The sequence below is a fragment of the Diceros bicornis genome, chromosome 4 (genome assembly GCF_020826845.1).
Source record: "Diceros bicornis minor isolate mBicDic1 chromosome 4, mDicBic1.mat.cur, whole genome shotgun sequence".
NCBI lineage: Eukaryota > Metazoa > Chordata > Mammalia > Perissodactyla > Rhinocerotidae > Diceros > Diceros bicornis.
The window spans coordinates 2,044,282-2,059,001 of record NC_080743.1 but is presented as its reverse complement, the minus strand read 5'-3'; the positions used below and the strand labels follow the sequence as shown (position 1 = coordinate 2,059,001).

The window sequence follows — 14,720 nt, the reverse complement described above, 5'->3', positions numbered from 1 at the left end:
GCATGGCTTGTCAAGTGGTGCATCGGTACACGCCTGGGGTCCGAACAGGCGAACCCCGGGCCGCCACAGCGGAGCGCGCGCACTTAACCACTTGCGCCACTGGGCCGGCCCCTAGATATCTTAGTTTTTAATGGTAGAAACTTTTAGACGTTCTCTATAGTTTTCTATTAACGTTTATTTATTGTCTGCTGGCAGTGCTATCATAGATTGGTACAATCTTCTTTTGCCAGGAAAAAATTCATTAAACTTCAGGACCTTAAGTTTAAGATTCTACATGACTTATACAGGTATTGTCTAAACCAAATGGTTCTTTTTAAATATTTGATTTTTAAGCAATTTTTGTTTTAATGTTTTTAGAAGAAAACAATTGACAACCAAAGAAAAGAAATGGCCATTAATCAATCTTTCTCATTCTACTGCTCTTTATTTTCAGAGTGGCAGGCAACACACCAGCTTTTCAGCAGAATCAAGTCGGAGCCTCTTAATCTGTCTACTTTGGGTTCTCAAGAATGCAGATGAAGCCGTTCTACAGAAGTGGTTTACGGATCTCTCAGTCTTGCAGCTCAACCGGCTTTTAGATCTGCTTTATCTCTGTGTATCTTGCTTTGAGTACAAAGTAAGTGATGGTTATGCCATTGCAAAGAGCAGGAAAGGAAACATCATGTGGAAAAGGAAGAAGAAAATGTCCTCAATGCCTCTTCTTTTCTTTTGTGATGTTTAAATTTTAGGGAAAGAAAGTGTTCGAAAGAATGAATAGTTTGACCTTTAAGAAATCAAAAGATATGAGAGCAAAGCTCGAAGAAGCTATTCTTGGGAGCATAGGTGCTAGGCAAGAAATGGTGCGCCGAAGCCGAGGACAGCTTGGTACGTACACAATATCTTCTCCTTCTGGTGAGAATTTTTTCAATTTCCTGGAACCATATATTATAATGATCATTGTTGCATTGTCACAATTCTACACTTTGAAAAAAGTGTTTTAAATGTGACTGTGAATTAACTTGGATAACCATTTCTCTTTCAAGGACTGAAGTTAGAATTCTGATTCAACTAGGGTGAATGTATTTCCTGATTTGCTTTGGATAGTCTCAGTTTATTCCTGTTGCCCTTGTGTGATTATTAATAGCATCCCTTATTTTTAAAATAGTTTTTTTTTAGCGCAATTTTAGGTTCACAGTGAAATTGAGCTGAAGGTACAGAGATTTCCCATATATCCCCTGCCCCCACACAGGCATAGCCTTCATCGTTCTCAACATCCCCCACCAGAGTGGTACACTTGTTAAAATTGATGAACCTACGCTAACACATCATTATCCCCCAGGGTTCATAGTGTACATTAAGGTTCACCCTTGGTGTTGTACATTCTATGTAGCATCACTTTTTACTATTAAAAGTTTCCTAGTTTGCACAATGAATTAATATCCTGTATCAAAGGCAAAGATATTGCCTATCAAACTCAAATATCAATGGGAGAAAACAGTTTAGTAGCATTTGAGGCCTATTTCCAATCTCAGGTCTGCTACCTATTAGCCTTATAACCTTGGCCCAGTCTCTTAATCTCTCCACTTTCCTTTTCCTCCTCCACTTGTGATTGTTTTGAGAATTTAAAAGGTAGTGTAACTGATCTTATCATCTTTGTAGCAACTGTGTGTGTAAACACTTTGTAAATTCTAAAGTGACATACAAATAGTATTGTTGAGAGCTCCTTAAGGTCAGGGCCGTGGCTTAGTCGTCTGTGTACATGACACATGCTAACAGCTCAATATGTATTTGCTGACTTAAAATATGAATGTACGTTTACATGAATTTTTGTGTGTGTGTGTGTGTGTGTGTGAGGAAGATCAGCCCTGAGCTAACATCCGTTGCCAATCCTCCTCTTTTTGCTGAGGAAGATTGGCCCTGGGCTAACATCCGTGCCCATCTTCCTCTACTTTATATGTGGGATGCCTCCACAGCATGGCTTGATAAGCAGTGTGTAGGTTTGCATCCGGGATCCAAACCTGGGCCGCCAAAGCAGAGCGTGTGAATTAACCACCACGCTACCGGGCCAGCCCTGACATGAATATTTTTTAATTATTGTTTTCTGTAGGCCATTAGCATAGTGATTGTTTATTTAAGTAAACTTAAGTATCTTTTATATGCTATGTATGTTTGGAATTTAATAATGAATAAGGCACAGTCTTTGCCTTTGATGGAATTATCAGAGCACTATTTTTTCACTTTAGTTATATAGCGTTTACAATGTACCTATGGATTTTCTCTTAACTCATTTATTATGTACAACAACCGTCTAAAAAAACTATGAAAATTAACTTTCATTTGGGTTGTTTAATTATTACCAAAACCTAATGAATAATTTTTCTCATCTTTAAGATAAATAAAATAAAACTCACAGAAGTAAAAACTTGCCTAAGATCATAAACTAAGTGATGGAACCAGGATCTTTTGACTTCCAATTTAGTGTCTTTATAGTATACCACAGCTCTTTCTAAGGTTTATTTTTGGAAAGAGTAGACCTGTTAATAATATGTTTGTTACATTTTTAAACCTGTGGCCTTAAGATAGCTATCATTTTTTGAACATAAGAATCGAAGTTCCATATGTAGAATATTAAAAAAAAAAAAAAAAACTACTGAACTCATAGATACAGAGAACAGATTGGTGGTTGCCAGAGGTGGGTCAAAAGGTACAAACTTCTAGTTATAAAATACATAAATCCTGGAGATGTATGTACAGCATAATGACTACAGTTAGTAATACTGTATTGTATATTTGAAAGTTGCTAAAAGAGTAGATCTTAAAAGTGCTCATCACAAAAAAAAAAAATTTGTAACTATGTGTAATAATGGATGTTAACTAGACTTACTGTGGTGAACATTTCATAATATATACAAATATTGAATAATTATATTGTACACCTGAAAGATAATGTTATATGTCAATTATATCTCAATTTAAAAAAAAGAATTGAAGTTCTTGTCTTGGAAAAATTAAGCCTTTGCAATCCTTATTTATTTACATTTGGACATTTAAGCCAGGTTACCTAATTGATAGACATTCTTCACTAAGAAAATGAGAGACAATTTTATTAAAAAAAAAGAAATCAAGTTAATGATAAAAATGTAAATAGATCACAGATATTTGTTTTGTTAACTATTTCAAATATAGACATATCTTTTTTTGTTTTTTTCCCACAAAATTTCTTCTTTTTTTTTTTTTTTTTTTTTGTGAGGAAGTTTGGCCCTGAGCTAACATCTGCCAATCCTTGTCTTTTTTTGCTGAGGAAGACTGGCCCTGGGCTAATATCCGTGCCCATCTTCCTCTACTTTATATGGGACGCTGCCACAGCATGATTTGACAAGTGGTGCATCAGTGCACGCCCCAGATCCTAAAGGGTGAACCCCAGGCCACCGCGGCGGAGCGCGCGCACTTAACCACTGGCGCCACTGGCCCGGCCCCACAAAATTTCTTAAAGAGACAAATTTCAAAATAAAAAAGAGGTAAAGAGAGAAGGAAAAAAAGCGAAAGAAAGGAAGAGAAAACAGAAGAAATATCCAGACGTGTTTTTTATTATAGAGCAAATTATATTTATTTCACAGTACTTTTTAAATTTCTGTTTGAACTCTGAATTTTTACTTTCATTTTTCTTTCCATCCTCCCAACCAATTTAAAGTCTTATATATAGAAGATTAGCATTAGTTTTCTAGTTGAAAGCCTGGAATCATGACTGATTCCATCATTTAACTGTATATTTTTCCACAATTCTCAATGCCTTCTCCACTTCTGCTGGATTTATATGAATCAATTCTATTATTGCTGCCCTTTAAAGGAGCCCACACCATTCAGTCTGCCTTCAAACCTAGAAACCTCCTGGGATAAGGCCCGTCTTCTTCTTGTCCTGCCTTCTGTGGACCAAAGGAAGTAATTACTTTAGGAATCATTATTTTGTTTATTTATTAAACAAAAACTTATTGAGCTGTGAATATGTACCAGACACTTTGTCAGCCCTGGAGATAAAGTGGTAGATGAAATAGACATAATCTCTGCTCTTAAGTAGCTTATGTTTTTGTGGTCCGAAGTGCTGTGGAGAGAAATAAAGCAAATTAAGAGGAAAGGAAGTGTTGGAGAGTTGGGGCAGGCCTTTCTGCGGAGGTGGTGGGTGGTTGGCCAGTGAGAATTTGTGGGAGGAGCAGTCAGGTAAAGGAGCACTGCACAGGCCCTGCCTCAGGAGCACATATGGTGAGGCTGTATCTACACCACATACACAATCATGTGCTGGTGTGAGCAAGAGGGAGAATGGTAGGAAAGAAGGTCATATGGGCCCTTTAAGCCATGGTTAAGAGTCTGAGGAAATCAATGTTAGAAAGTGTGCTTACTTAAAAGGGTGGGTTTTTAAAATATATATGTTACATTTAGGAAATATATTTATTCTGTAACTGTTGTGAAAAATTTTAATAAAAAGCACCATTGTCAGGTTTTTCCCCTTATACTGAGGATAAAATGGCTGTGTATAAAATTAATAACATTGTGCAGTATTTCTTATATGCTTTAAAATATATATATATGTGGTCCAACTGAAATAACATTTTAAAAATGGTTTTGAAATTTATTTTACAGAGAGAAGCCCATCTGGAAGTGCCTTTGGAAGTCAAGAAAATCTCAGGTGGAGAAAGGATATGACTCACTGGCGTCAAAACACTGAGAAGCTTGACAAGTAATATAATCTTCTGTTTTGTTACTCACAGGCTTGCTGGATTTCAAATGCAAGAGGAAAATGATAATTTTAGTGTTATTTTATGTATATTAGATATTCAAATCTTTGATGACAAATAGTTATATTTACTTTTTAAATTTTAGGTTAAAAAAGACTTTGGAGAATTTTTCATGCTTTCATAAAGCAAAATGTTACATATTTTAAATGTTACCCCATTTTCCCCAACAATCTCCCTTGGAAAATGCCTTCTGCGACTATCTTTTGAACATATTTTGGGTGTCACACTGAACCAAATATTTCAAGGATTACAAAGAATTAGAAAACTAATCTTGGGTGGGCCCAGTGGCGTAGTGGTTAAGTTCAGCACGCTCTGCTTTGGCGCCCTGTGTTCTCAGGTTCTGATCCTGGGTGCACACCTGTACCACTCCTCAAGCCATGCTATGGCCACGACCCACATCCAAAATGGAGGAAGATGGGCACAGATGTTAGCTCAGGACCACTCTTCCTCAAGCAAAAAGAGGAAGATTGGCATCAGGTGTTAGCTCAGGGCCACTCTTACTCACCAAAAACCAAAAACCAAACAAAACAAAACAAAAACTAGTCTTTGCCCTCTTGGAGCTTAAAATATAATTAAAGAAAGACAAAACACTACAGGTCTTCTCTTTCTAGCACGAAGGCAAATAGGTACTCACTAACTCTACTACTAAAAAGAACTAAAAATGCACTTACATGAGTCCAGAGTCCTAAAGGACTGCACCTTCCACGTAAGGGGAACTAGAAATAAGTCCTCACTGCCCAGGTGACCGCAGGTAACATTGGTTGGCTTGAAACTTAGCATTGAGTCAAGGGGCTAAATTTTTCTGTTGAGAATTTATAATTATACGTTAGCCCTCAAGTAGCTTGACTGGCCCAAAAAACTTTGAGAATATGTTGACCAACTCATTCAGGTTTGCCTAGTACTCCCAATTTTAGCATTGAATGTCCCACATCCAAGGGAACTCCCTCAGTCCTAACCTAAAGCAAACTAGGATGATCAGTCACCCTGCCTGAGAATCATCTTCAGTCCATGTTTTAGAGGATTCTTACAAATAAAATTGCAGAAATATTAGCTCACAGACAGTAAAATCATGAAACATACAAAACAAGGCCCTGTGTGAGCCAGCAGAGAGAGAAACAGTAGACCTTGTACCATGTAGAAGAGAGTTTGGAATGATCAGAAACTGTCTTAGTCTCTTCAGGCTGTCATAACAAAAATACCACACACTGGGTTGCTTGCAAACAACAGAAATTTATTTCTCACAGTTCTGGAGGCTGGGAAGTCCAAGACAATGGCCCCAGCAGATCTCTTGTCTGGTGAAGGCCCTCTTCTGGGTTACAGACTCTCACTGTGTCCTCATACGCTGGGAGGGCAAGCGGACTCCCAGGGCCTCTTTTATAAAACTACCTATCCCATTCACAAGACCTTTGCCCTAATGACCTAATCACCTTCCAAAGGCCTCACCTTTTAATACCATTACCTTGGGCATTAGATTTTCAACGTATGAATTGGAGGAGGGACACAATATTCAGACCATAGCAGATACTGAATATAATATAAATAAAATACATCAAAAATCTTAAGCGTTGAGTGTTTGCTTTTCTCTCCTCTTTGTCTGTGCAAGTCCATTTCTTTGATTATTTTTCCACATGTGTTTTGTTTTTTAGAAATCACAAAGCAGCCAGATTCTATACTAGTAGTATATTGCTTTATTTCAGCATTTGTAGAATGTGCTCTCTCTGCTTTTCTTGCTGTGTTTTAAGGAAGCCTTTTGTGTATGTGTGTGTTTTCCTGATTCTTTTTGTTTAAACCGTGTTATTATCATGTTTCTTAACAAAATCTCGCTGAAATTGTGAGTATGAACATTATGTATTTTCTTTTCTGATTTAATTCTAACTCTTTTGTAGTTTCTCCTTAAATTTAATTTATAAAATGTAAATTCATGAACTGTTCTCTTTAGTGGTAGTAATAAAGATTCAGATATTTGAACATCCAAGAACTTTTAAAAAGTTAGCATTTAATGTGTCCTTGTACTTTCCCTTTGGTTTATGTGTTGTTTTGTCTATTTAGATGTAACATGTAGTTTCTATGTATGTGTTGCTACTAAACAGTCAGTTTTACCCATAAATCATATATAGTTATTCCTAAATGTTTTATTTTCAGTAAATAATATTTTTGTAAATATTAGGATTCAAGTAAACCACTTCGTTGCATCAACTTGTTTTGTTTCTAATGAGTGATGCCATCTAGAGTTTCACTGAAGAGTTAAATTGTTTTCTCTATCAAATTTTTTTGTATTTTTTGATACAAAAATTGGAAAACTTAGGTGAAACTTTTTTTTTTTTTTTTTTTTGTGAGGAAGATCAGCCCTGAGCTGACATCCATGCTAATCCTCCTCTTTTTGCTGAGGAAGACCGGCTCTGAGCTAACATCTATTGCCAATCCTCCTCCTTTTTTTTTTTTTTCCCCCCAGAGCCCCAGTACATAGTTGTATGTTATAGTTGCACATCCTTCTAGTTGCTGTATGTGGGACATGGCCTCAGCATGGCTGGAGAAGTGGTGCGTCAGTGCGCACCCAGGATCCAAACCCGGGCCACCAGTAGTGGAGCGAGCACACTTAACCGCTAAGCCACGGGGCCGGCCCCTAGATGAAACTTTAGAAAAAACTCCTTTTATCCTAAGTAAGTATATTGAAAGTCCTTGAAATGGTAAGATGAATACTAAGCATTTTGAATGTTGCTTTACAGGAAGCAGCCCTAAATACAAGCCCACATAGCACCATCTAGTGTCTATAGCATTCAGAATAAAACAGTGTGTTCCTGTGTTTGCTGCATCTCTCAAAGCTAAACAGTTATGCTGTTAGTGGCACTGTGGAACTGTAATAGAGGAAGAAAATGTGTATGGCATAGTCAACAAAATGTAGGGTAAAACAAAACATTAATATGTAGAATATTGTCTTTTCCCTTGTTCTCTTGTAATTTTTCATTCAGGCAAATATTGAAAAATGGTTCCAAGTTTTTTATTTCTATACTTCTTAAAGTCTTTTTTGAATTGTGGATCTATTGGCTTTTTTTTTTTTAAAGATGAATATAATTTCTTATATTTTATGTTAGGTCAAGAGCAGAGATTGAGCATGAAGCACTGATTGATGGAAATCTGGCTACTGAAGCCAACCTAATCATTTTGGACACGTTAGAAATTGTTGTCCAGGTGAGAACACGAAGAGGAATTTAAAGCATGCGTTTGGTAAATTGGAGTCGGAGAAGTAGTATTTACTGAGCCATATAATTACATTTAAATATGGGTAGTTCCCAAAAGTTTTATCCTTGCTCCTCTTTTTCTCATTTAAATCCTATCCATTCTTTTCCCCCTGTTCTTCTCTTATCTGAATCCTGCTCAGCTCCTTTTCCTTGAAGTCTTCCTAGATCTTAAATTGTCCTTTTCCTCTTTTTAAAAAATTGGTTTATTTACAAAAATTCTATCTCCCTAACCAAATTGCAGATACATCTCTATTTTATTGATCCATTTGTAAATTGCAGACTGTCTCTGTAACAGAATCCAAAGAGAGCATCCTCGGCGGGGTGCTGAAAGTGCTCCTGCATAGCATGGCCTGTAACCAAAGTGCAGTTTATCTGCAGCACTGTTTTGCTACACAGAGAGCCCTGGTTTCAAAGGTAGGTTGTTTTTTGTTCCTGCAGTCTTGTCAGACTTTGCTTTGTTTATTAACATTGTCTAAGATCATTTGACACATTTATTGGTTAACATATTTATAGTTCAAATTTTAATAACAACCTAAGACCCTTGATTTTTCTGTGCCTCTCTTCTACTGTTTACCTTCTGGATTTTTCTCTTATTTGGATCATCTTTAACCAATTGCTGGCTTAAAAGATAGTAGTTTTGATGTGGAGAAGGGCCTGAAATTAATAGCGATTTTAAATATGAGGCTTTTCTTGTTTTCTCTTCATCTTGTTCTGTCTGTTCCTGATTAACTTGATTTATCAAGAATTCAATGTAGGGCCGGCCCCGTGGCTTAACGGTTAAGTGCGTGCGCTCCGCTGCTGGCAGCCCGGGTTCAGATCCCCGGTGTGCACCGACGCACCACTTATCCAGCCATGCTGGGGCTGAGTCCCATACACAGCAACTAGAAGGATGTGCAGCTATGACATACAACTATCTACTGGGGCTTTGGGGGAACAAATAAATAAATAAATAAATAAATAAAAAAGAATTCAATGTATAAGTAGTTCAGTCTGTTGAAATGGGGAATGGGAAAGAAGGTACTTTTGTTTGACTACTTCAAATATTTATTTCCTGTTATATTTCCCTGGAAATATGTATATTCTTAAATCTTGAAAGTAGCTATTTTATCTTAGTCATAAAGTGGAAGAGCTGTTGACAAAACTTAACCAGTGAAAATAACATATGTACTATTTTGTAATAATAAAAACATGTTACAGAATTATTACGTTTACTATACTGCTTTATGCACATTATCTAATCTAAGATAGTCATACATTCCCGGGTAGATAATATTATTAGGCCCATTTTATGGATGAGAAAACTTGTCCAAGGTCACACCACTAGCTAGTAAGTGGCATAATCAGTGTTCAAAGCCAGTCTGTCTGGCTCGGTGGTCCACATTATTAACCATTAGCAAATATTGTCCCTTGACCATTCTTTTAATTCCTGGGCTATACTAACAAATCTCTAGTTCAGGCTATATTAACAAATCTGTGGAACTTTACTGCATCAATTCAGTGCTGGTGTTGTTTGTTCACAGTTCCCTGAACTCTTGTTTGAAGAAGAGACGGAGCAGTGTGCTGATTTATGCCTCCGGCTTCTCCGACACTGTAGCAGTAGCATCAGTACCATACGGTCACATGCTAGTGCCTCCCTTTACCTGCTGATGAGACAGAACTTTGAGATTGGGAATGTGAGTGTTTCATCTCTGGATTCATAGTGAAATATAACTTCTACAGATAGCTAGTGAATTGGTTTTGGGTGGAGCATGGAATTTTTTGTATATTTTGAGTCTAATCTTAAACTGTCTTGTTATTTCTCATTTTATGAATATTTGATAAAAATCTAAATCTCCAATTTTGCTGCCTGTACTAAAAATAACATTTAATAGTACAGACTTAGAATATAAATAAATGTTGAGCTATTGTAAATTTTAATTATCATTAAGTAAAATTAAATAAAATTAAACATTTAAATATCTTGGCTTGATATTTTATGATTGTATGTCAGTTGGAAGAATTTCATGTTTTCATGTAAGTTTTTATTTGATAATATATTTATGTGTTGTATTTTTCCTAACTTTTTTGAGTCAAATGTTTAATTCGTTTATTTTCACTCATGTTAGTATTTAGGGCGTAGAATTTTTCTTTGAGCACTGCTTTTGGTATCTCATTGGTTCTGATATGTAGTATTTTCAGTATTCTTGTTTTGTAGATATTTTGTAATTTCAGTTTGAATTTTCTTTTTAACCTGAAGAGTTGATAGTCTTTTTTAAGGTTTTGATGTTAATTTTTAGTTTTATCGCAATGTGATCATACAATGTATGTGATCATACAATGTATGTACTGTGTCTCCTTTTTTATACTGTGGATGTGTGTTTGTGTGTCCAAACGTGTTTTTATGAATGTTCCACAAACATTTAAAAAGAAGGGGTATTCTTTATTTCAGAGTATTGAGTTAAATGAACAAATATACCTTACTGATTACATTATTCTGTTTTTCTATATCCTTGTTTGTTTTGGGTCACTTGGTAGACTGAAGGAGGTGATTTAAAGCCTACACATTGTCTGTTTCTCTTTCAGTTCTTATTTGGTGAATTGATACTCATAACTATTTGGTATATTGATATTCATAGGTATTATGTCTTCTTATGAATTATTCCCTTTAGAATTGAGAAAGACCTGAATTGGTTTCATTTAAACCTTCCTTGTTTTGACCTGGATTCTATTAAGACACCTCTGCTTTCTTCTTCTTCTTCTTTTTTTTTTTCTTTGTGAGGAAGATTAGCCCTGGGCTAACATCCACACCAATCCTCTTCTTTTTGCTGAGGAAGACTGGCCCTGGGCTAACATCCGTGCCCATCCTCTTCCACTTTTTATATGGGACGCCGCCACAGCCTGGCCTGACAAGCGGTGCGTGAGTGCGCGCCTGGGATCCGAATCCCGCGCCTCCACAGCGGAGCGTGCACACTTAACCGCTATGCCACCGGGCCGGCCCCACCTCCACTTTCTTCTTAATTTTAATTTGCTGCAGTTACCTTTGCCTGTCCTTTTATTTTCACTTTTTTGAATCACTTTATTTTAGGTGTGCCTCTCATGTACAACGTGGAGTTGAGTTTTGCTTTATAATCAGTCTGTAAGTTGAATTAAACCTTCTCATAGTTGTTATATCAGATATGTCCTGGAGTTCTGTTGCATTATTTTGCTATACCTCCACCTTTTCTCCTTTTTAAAAAATTTTGTTGATTTTTTCATCTGCTACTATATGGTCAGTTCACTTTATTTTGGGGGGTCTAGTGTTTGTCATATTTAGGAAAGTTTATATTTCTCTAATGATTACTTTTATAATTATGTAATGCCTTCAGTCCTCTATTTCTTTAGATCATGCATTCTCAATGGAGGCAATATTGCTACCAAGTGAGTGAAAATTGGTTCTTGGGGAATGAAAAAAATCTTAGCCAGCACAATGATTTGTAGCCCTCCAAAGCTCAGCTCTACCTGTCAGCATCTCATTCTTTAGTATTTATTTCTCACATTGGGTTTTATTTGGTATTACGTGAGCAGCATTGACATTAAATTCATGGAAGATAAACAAAGAACAAAATGTATGCAAAATTGGTGCTATAAAACTACGGAGAGTAGGTGGCTCTGGTTGGGAGACTCAGTCCCAAAGTCATGTGGCAACAGGTCTGTATGTGCCTGTTGGTTTCCAGTGGCTGCTTTATGGATGTTGTTTATGTTTGCTGCTTTTGTGTGTGACTTGGGCTTTGAAAATTAAAAAAAAAACTTTATAATTTATTATTTAATTCAATGAAAGTTATTCAAAGCATCATTATGTCAAGTGCTGAAAAGAAAAAAATGTCAACAATATCTGAATGAATGTCAAGCAGCTAGTTAAAACTTATTTTCTTTTATCAAGGAAAAGTTAAGTTCACTGAAATAATTTTTAAGAAGTTAATTTAATTTTTGCATAGTTCACTTTTGCTGGAGGAGTAGCAGTTTTGAATGGTTTTTAAAATTTGATTACATTGTGGGGCTGGCCCGGTGGCATAGTGGTCAAGTTTTCGCGCTCCGCTTTGGTGGCCCGGAGTTCATGGGTTTGGATCCTGGGTGTGGACCTGTGCACCACTCATCAAGCTATACTGTGGTGGTGTCCCATATACAAAGTAGAGGAAGATTAACGCAGATGTTAGCTCAGGAACCATCTTCCTCAAGCGAAAAGAGGAAGATTGGCAACAGATGTTAGCTCAGAGCCAATCTTCCTCACAAAAAAAGAAAATTGATTACATTGCTACTATTGTTTTGTATTTATATTAATTACTAATTTGCATATACGATTTGATACATTACAGTTTATTTAAGCAAAACTATTACATTAAAAGTTTCTGAGTAAATACAGTTCTAAAATTAAGTTAAATGTAAATAGCTTTCAAATTTTTAATTAAAAATTTTTATTTGGTTATTTATAACCTTGCATTGAATAAAAAGAGTAAGCTTTATATTTACTTTTTTTATATATAAATCCAGATATACATTCAGTACATAAACAGATATACAGTATATCTGGTCTTAAAATTTCATGGAGGGAGGTGATTAGAAAAAAAATATTTTAAAAGGTTCCTTAAGGGGGGTCAGTAATGAAAAAAATGTTGAGAAACACTGATCGAGACAGTATCTATTAGCTCTCTTTTACAAACAGTGATAAAATTGTTTTTCTTCTTTCTATACACCCGTTTCTCATTCTTCTTCCTATCTCAATATTTCAATGAAGTATCTTCATTACTGTTTACATTTGTATTGTTGAATATATCTCCCCAGTTTTTTCTTAGTTTTAACACATCAGTCTTAGTTGTAAAAAGAAATATTGCTCACCACAGTTTTTTTTGCTTTCATCATTTCTTATTTGGCTAAATATTGTCTTATAGTTGTTTACTCAAGAGAGGTCTTAAGAATAATATTTCCCAAGTTCCTGATTGTTCCAAGTTGTCTGTACTTGTAGGACAGCAAGGTTGGTTAACTTTGAATAATAAAAAGGGTGAGAAAGAACAGCAAAACTTACCAGATAAAGAACACTTAATAGAAAAGAAAGATACCTGAGTACCATTTTCTTCTGGCATTAAATATTGTTGTAGAGATATCTGAAGATAGCTTGATATTTTCTTCCCTTTTATATAACTTTTTTCCTCCCAACTGCTCAAGGGATTCTTTCTTTGTATTTAAAATTAAATACCTTTTCTAGAATATGTCTTAGTATTGACTGATTTTTGTTAATTTCCTCAGGCACAGGATGTCTACTTTCAATTCATTTATTTCAGAAAGTTTTCTTGAGTATGAAATAAATATTTGTTTTGCTCCAGGGTTTGGGGTTTTTCTGTGAGTACCAATTATACATATGTTGGATCTGTTTTGCTTTATTTTTTATCTATCATCTTCTCTTTTCCTTTTTAATACTTTTCAAATTCCTGTTTATTTTGGTTGCTTTCTCATTTCTTTCCCCTGTATCACTTATTTGCTCTCCACGACATCTCTTTCTTCCTTCTACCAATTTCATCTTCATTTTCTCTTTCTATTTCTTTTTCAAGTAGTATCAGCTCACATGTAAGCTCCTATTTTATGTCATCACTTTCTGATTCTTGCTGTCTTTCTTTGAGTTCTTTTATTTCTGCCTTGTTTTCCTTCCTAAAGTTAGTAGCTTCATAAATTTTTTATAATTTAAGGCAAAATATTTCATTAGAATTTTCATCTGTTTCGTGACATTTTTCTATTCTGTTCTTTATCTGGTGCGTTTCACTGATCTTTACCTTTTTGTTACTCAACATAGAATGAGTTGGATCATCTTCATGCGGGTATCTGTAGGAAGTTCCTTCAGGAATGTGTTTCTCATGGGGTTTTGCTGTTGTACGCACATCTTGCCTAACTTCCCGAAGCTTCTGGTCAATCTGTTTCTGTCCAGTCCTCCTAGGTTTTTAGCTCGTTTTGTTTTCAAGACAAATAGTTTTATCACTTCAAAGTGAGTTTCTTATTTTAAAAAAGTATTTTTTCCCATTATGTCTGAAATCTGTGCACTAGGATTTCTCACTGTTTTCTTTCATCTCCTTGTCTTGTATTGAAACTGCTTCCTATCTTAGCTTGTCTTGGCAGCTCTTTTGCATTTTTCTAATATATGGATTATATCAGTCTCCTCATTTTGCTGAAAGTAGAGTTTATGGATTTTTTCCTATTCATCTTTTATTTTTGTATGAAATCCAGGAGAAGTGGGAAATTGCTATCTCACAACCGTCCTATTTTTACTGGAAGCCAAGTCCTCTTTCTTAATTCAGAACAGAAGAATCCAGTTGTTTTATTGATCATGTTTAGGTTTTGAAATAAAGTTCCTAAAATTTGACCAGGCTTGGAGTTGTCTTGATACATTTTTTTGTTATTTTAGGAAAGCTTTATAAAATAGGTAATTTATCATCTTAGTATCAGGTAGTACCTCTAATAAAGAGTAGATACTTTAAAACTGGCAGTGATTTATATGGTTTATTCAACAGATAGTAGAACAAAGTATTGAACTGTGTTCTAGATACTGTAGTAGGCACTGGGCAAACTTAGATAAACGGACAGTCCTTTTTTTCAAGGAGTTTAGCATCTAGTGTGGGAGGAGATGAACAGGTAATGTTCATCTAATATAGTAATAAGTACCTACTTCAGATGGTTTTGTGAGGATTATATAAATTAAGTATAACACTTA

At 35.5% G+C, this 14,720-nt stretch overlaps 1 protein-coding gene across 6 annotated transcripts in view; it reads left to right on the top strand.

Annotated features, from left to right (window-relative positions):
* Window positions 1–14,720, top strand: part of DOCK7 (dedicator of cytokinesis 7) — a 185,707-nt gene that overhangs the window by 141,819 nt on the left and 29,168 nt on the right. For 4 of the 6 annotated variants that reach the window (XM_058538190.1, XM_058538192.1, XM_058538188.1 and 1 more), the window contains 6 exons: window positions 434–616; window positions 729–891; window positions 4,615–4,711; window positions 7,862–7,958; window positions 8,288–8,422; window positions 9,529–9,681. In XM_058538190.1, coding sequence (XP_058394173.1) covers window positions 434–616; window positions 729–891; window positions 4,615–4,711; window positions 7,862–7,958; window positions 8,288–8,422; window positions 9,529–9,681 — 828 coding nt within the window. The remainder of the gene's footprint in view (window positions 1–433; window positions 617–728; window positions 892–4,614; window positions 4,712–7,861; window positions 7,959–8,287; window positions 8,423–9,528; window positions 9,682–14,720) is intronic. The other 2 variants (XM_058538191.1, XM_058538189.1) reach the window with 1 other exon arrangement.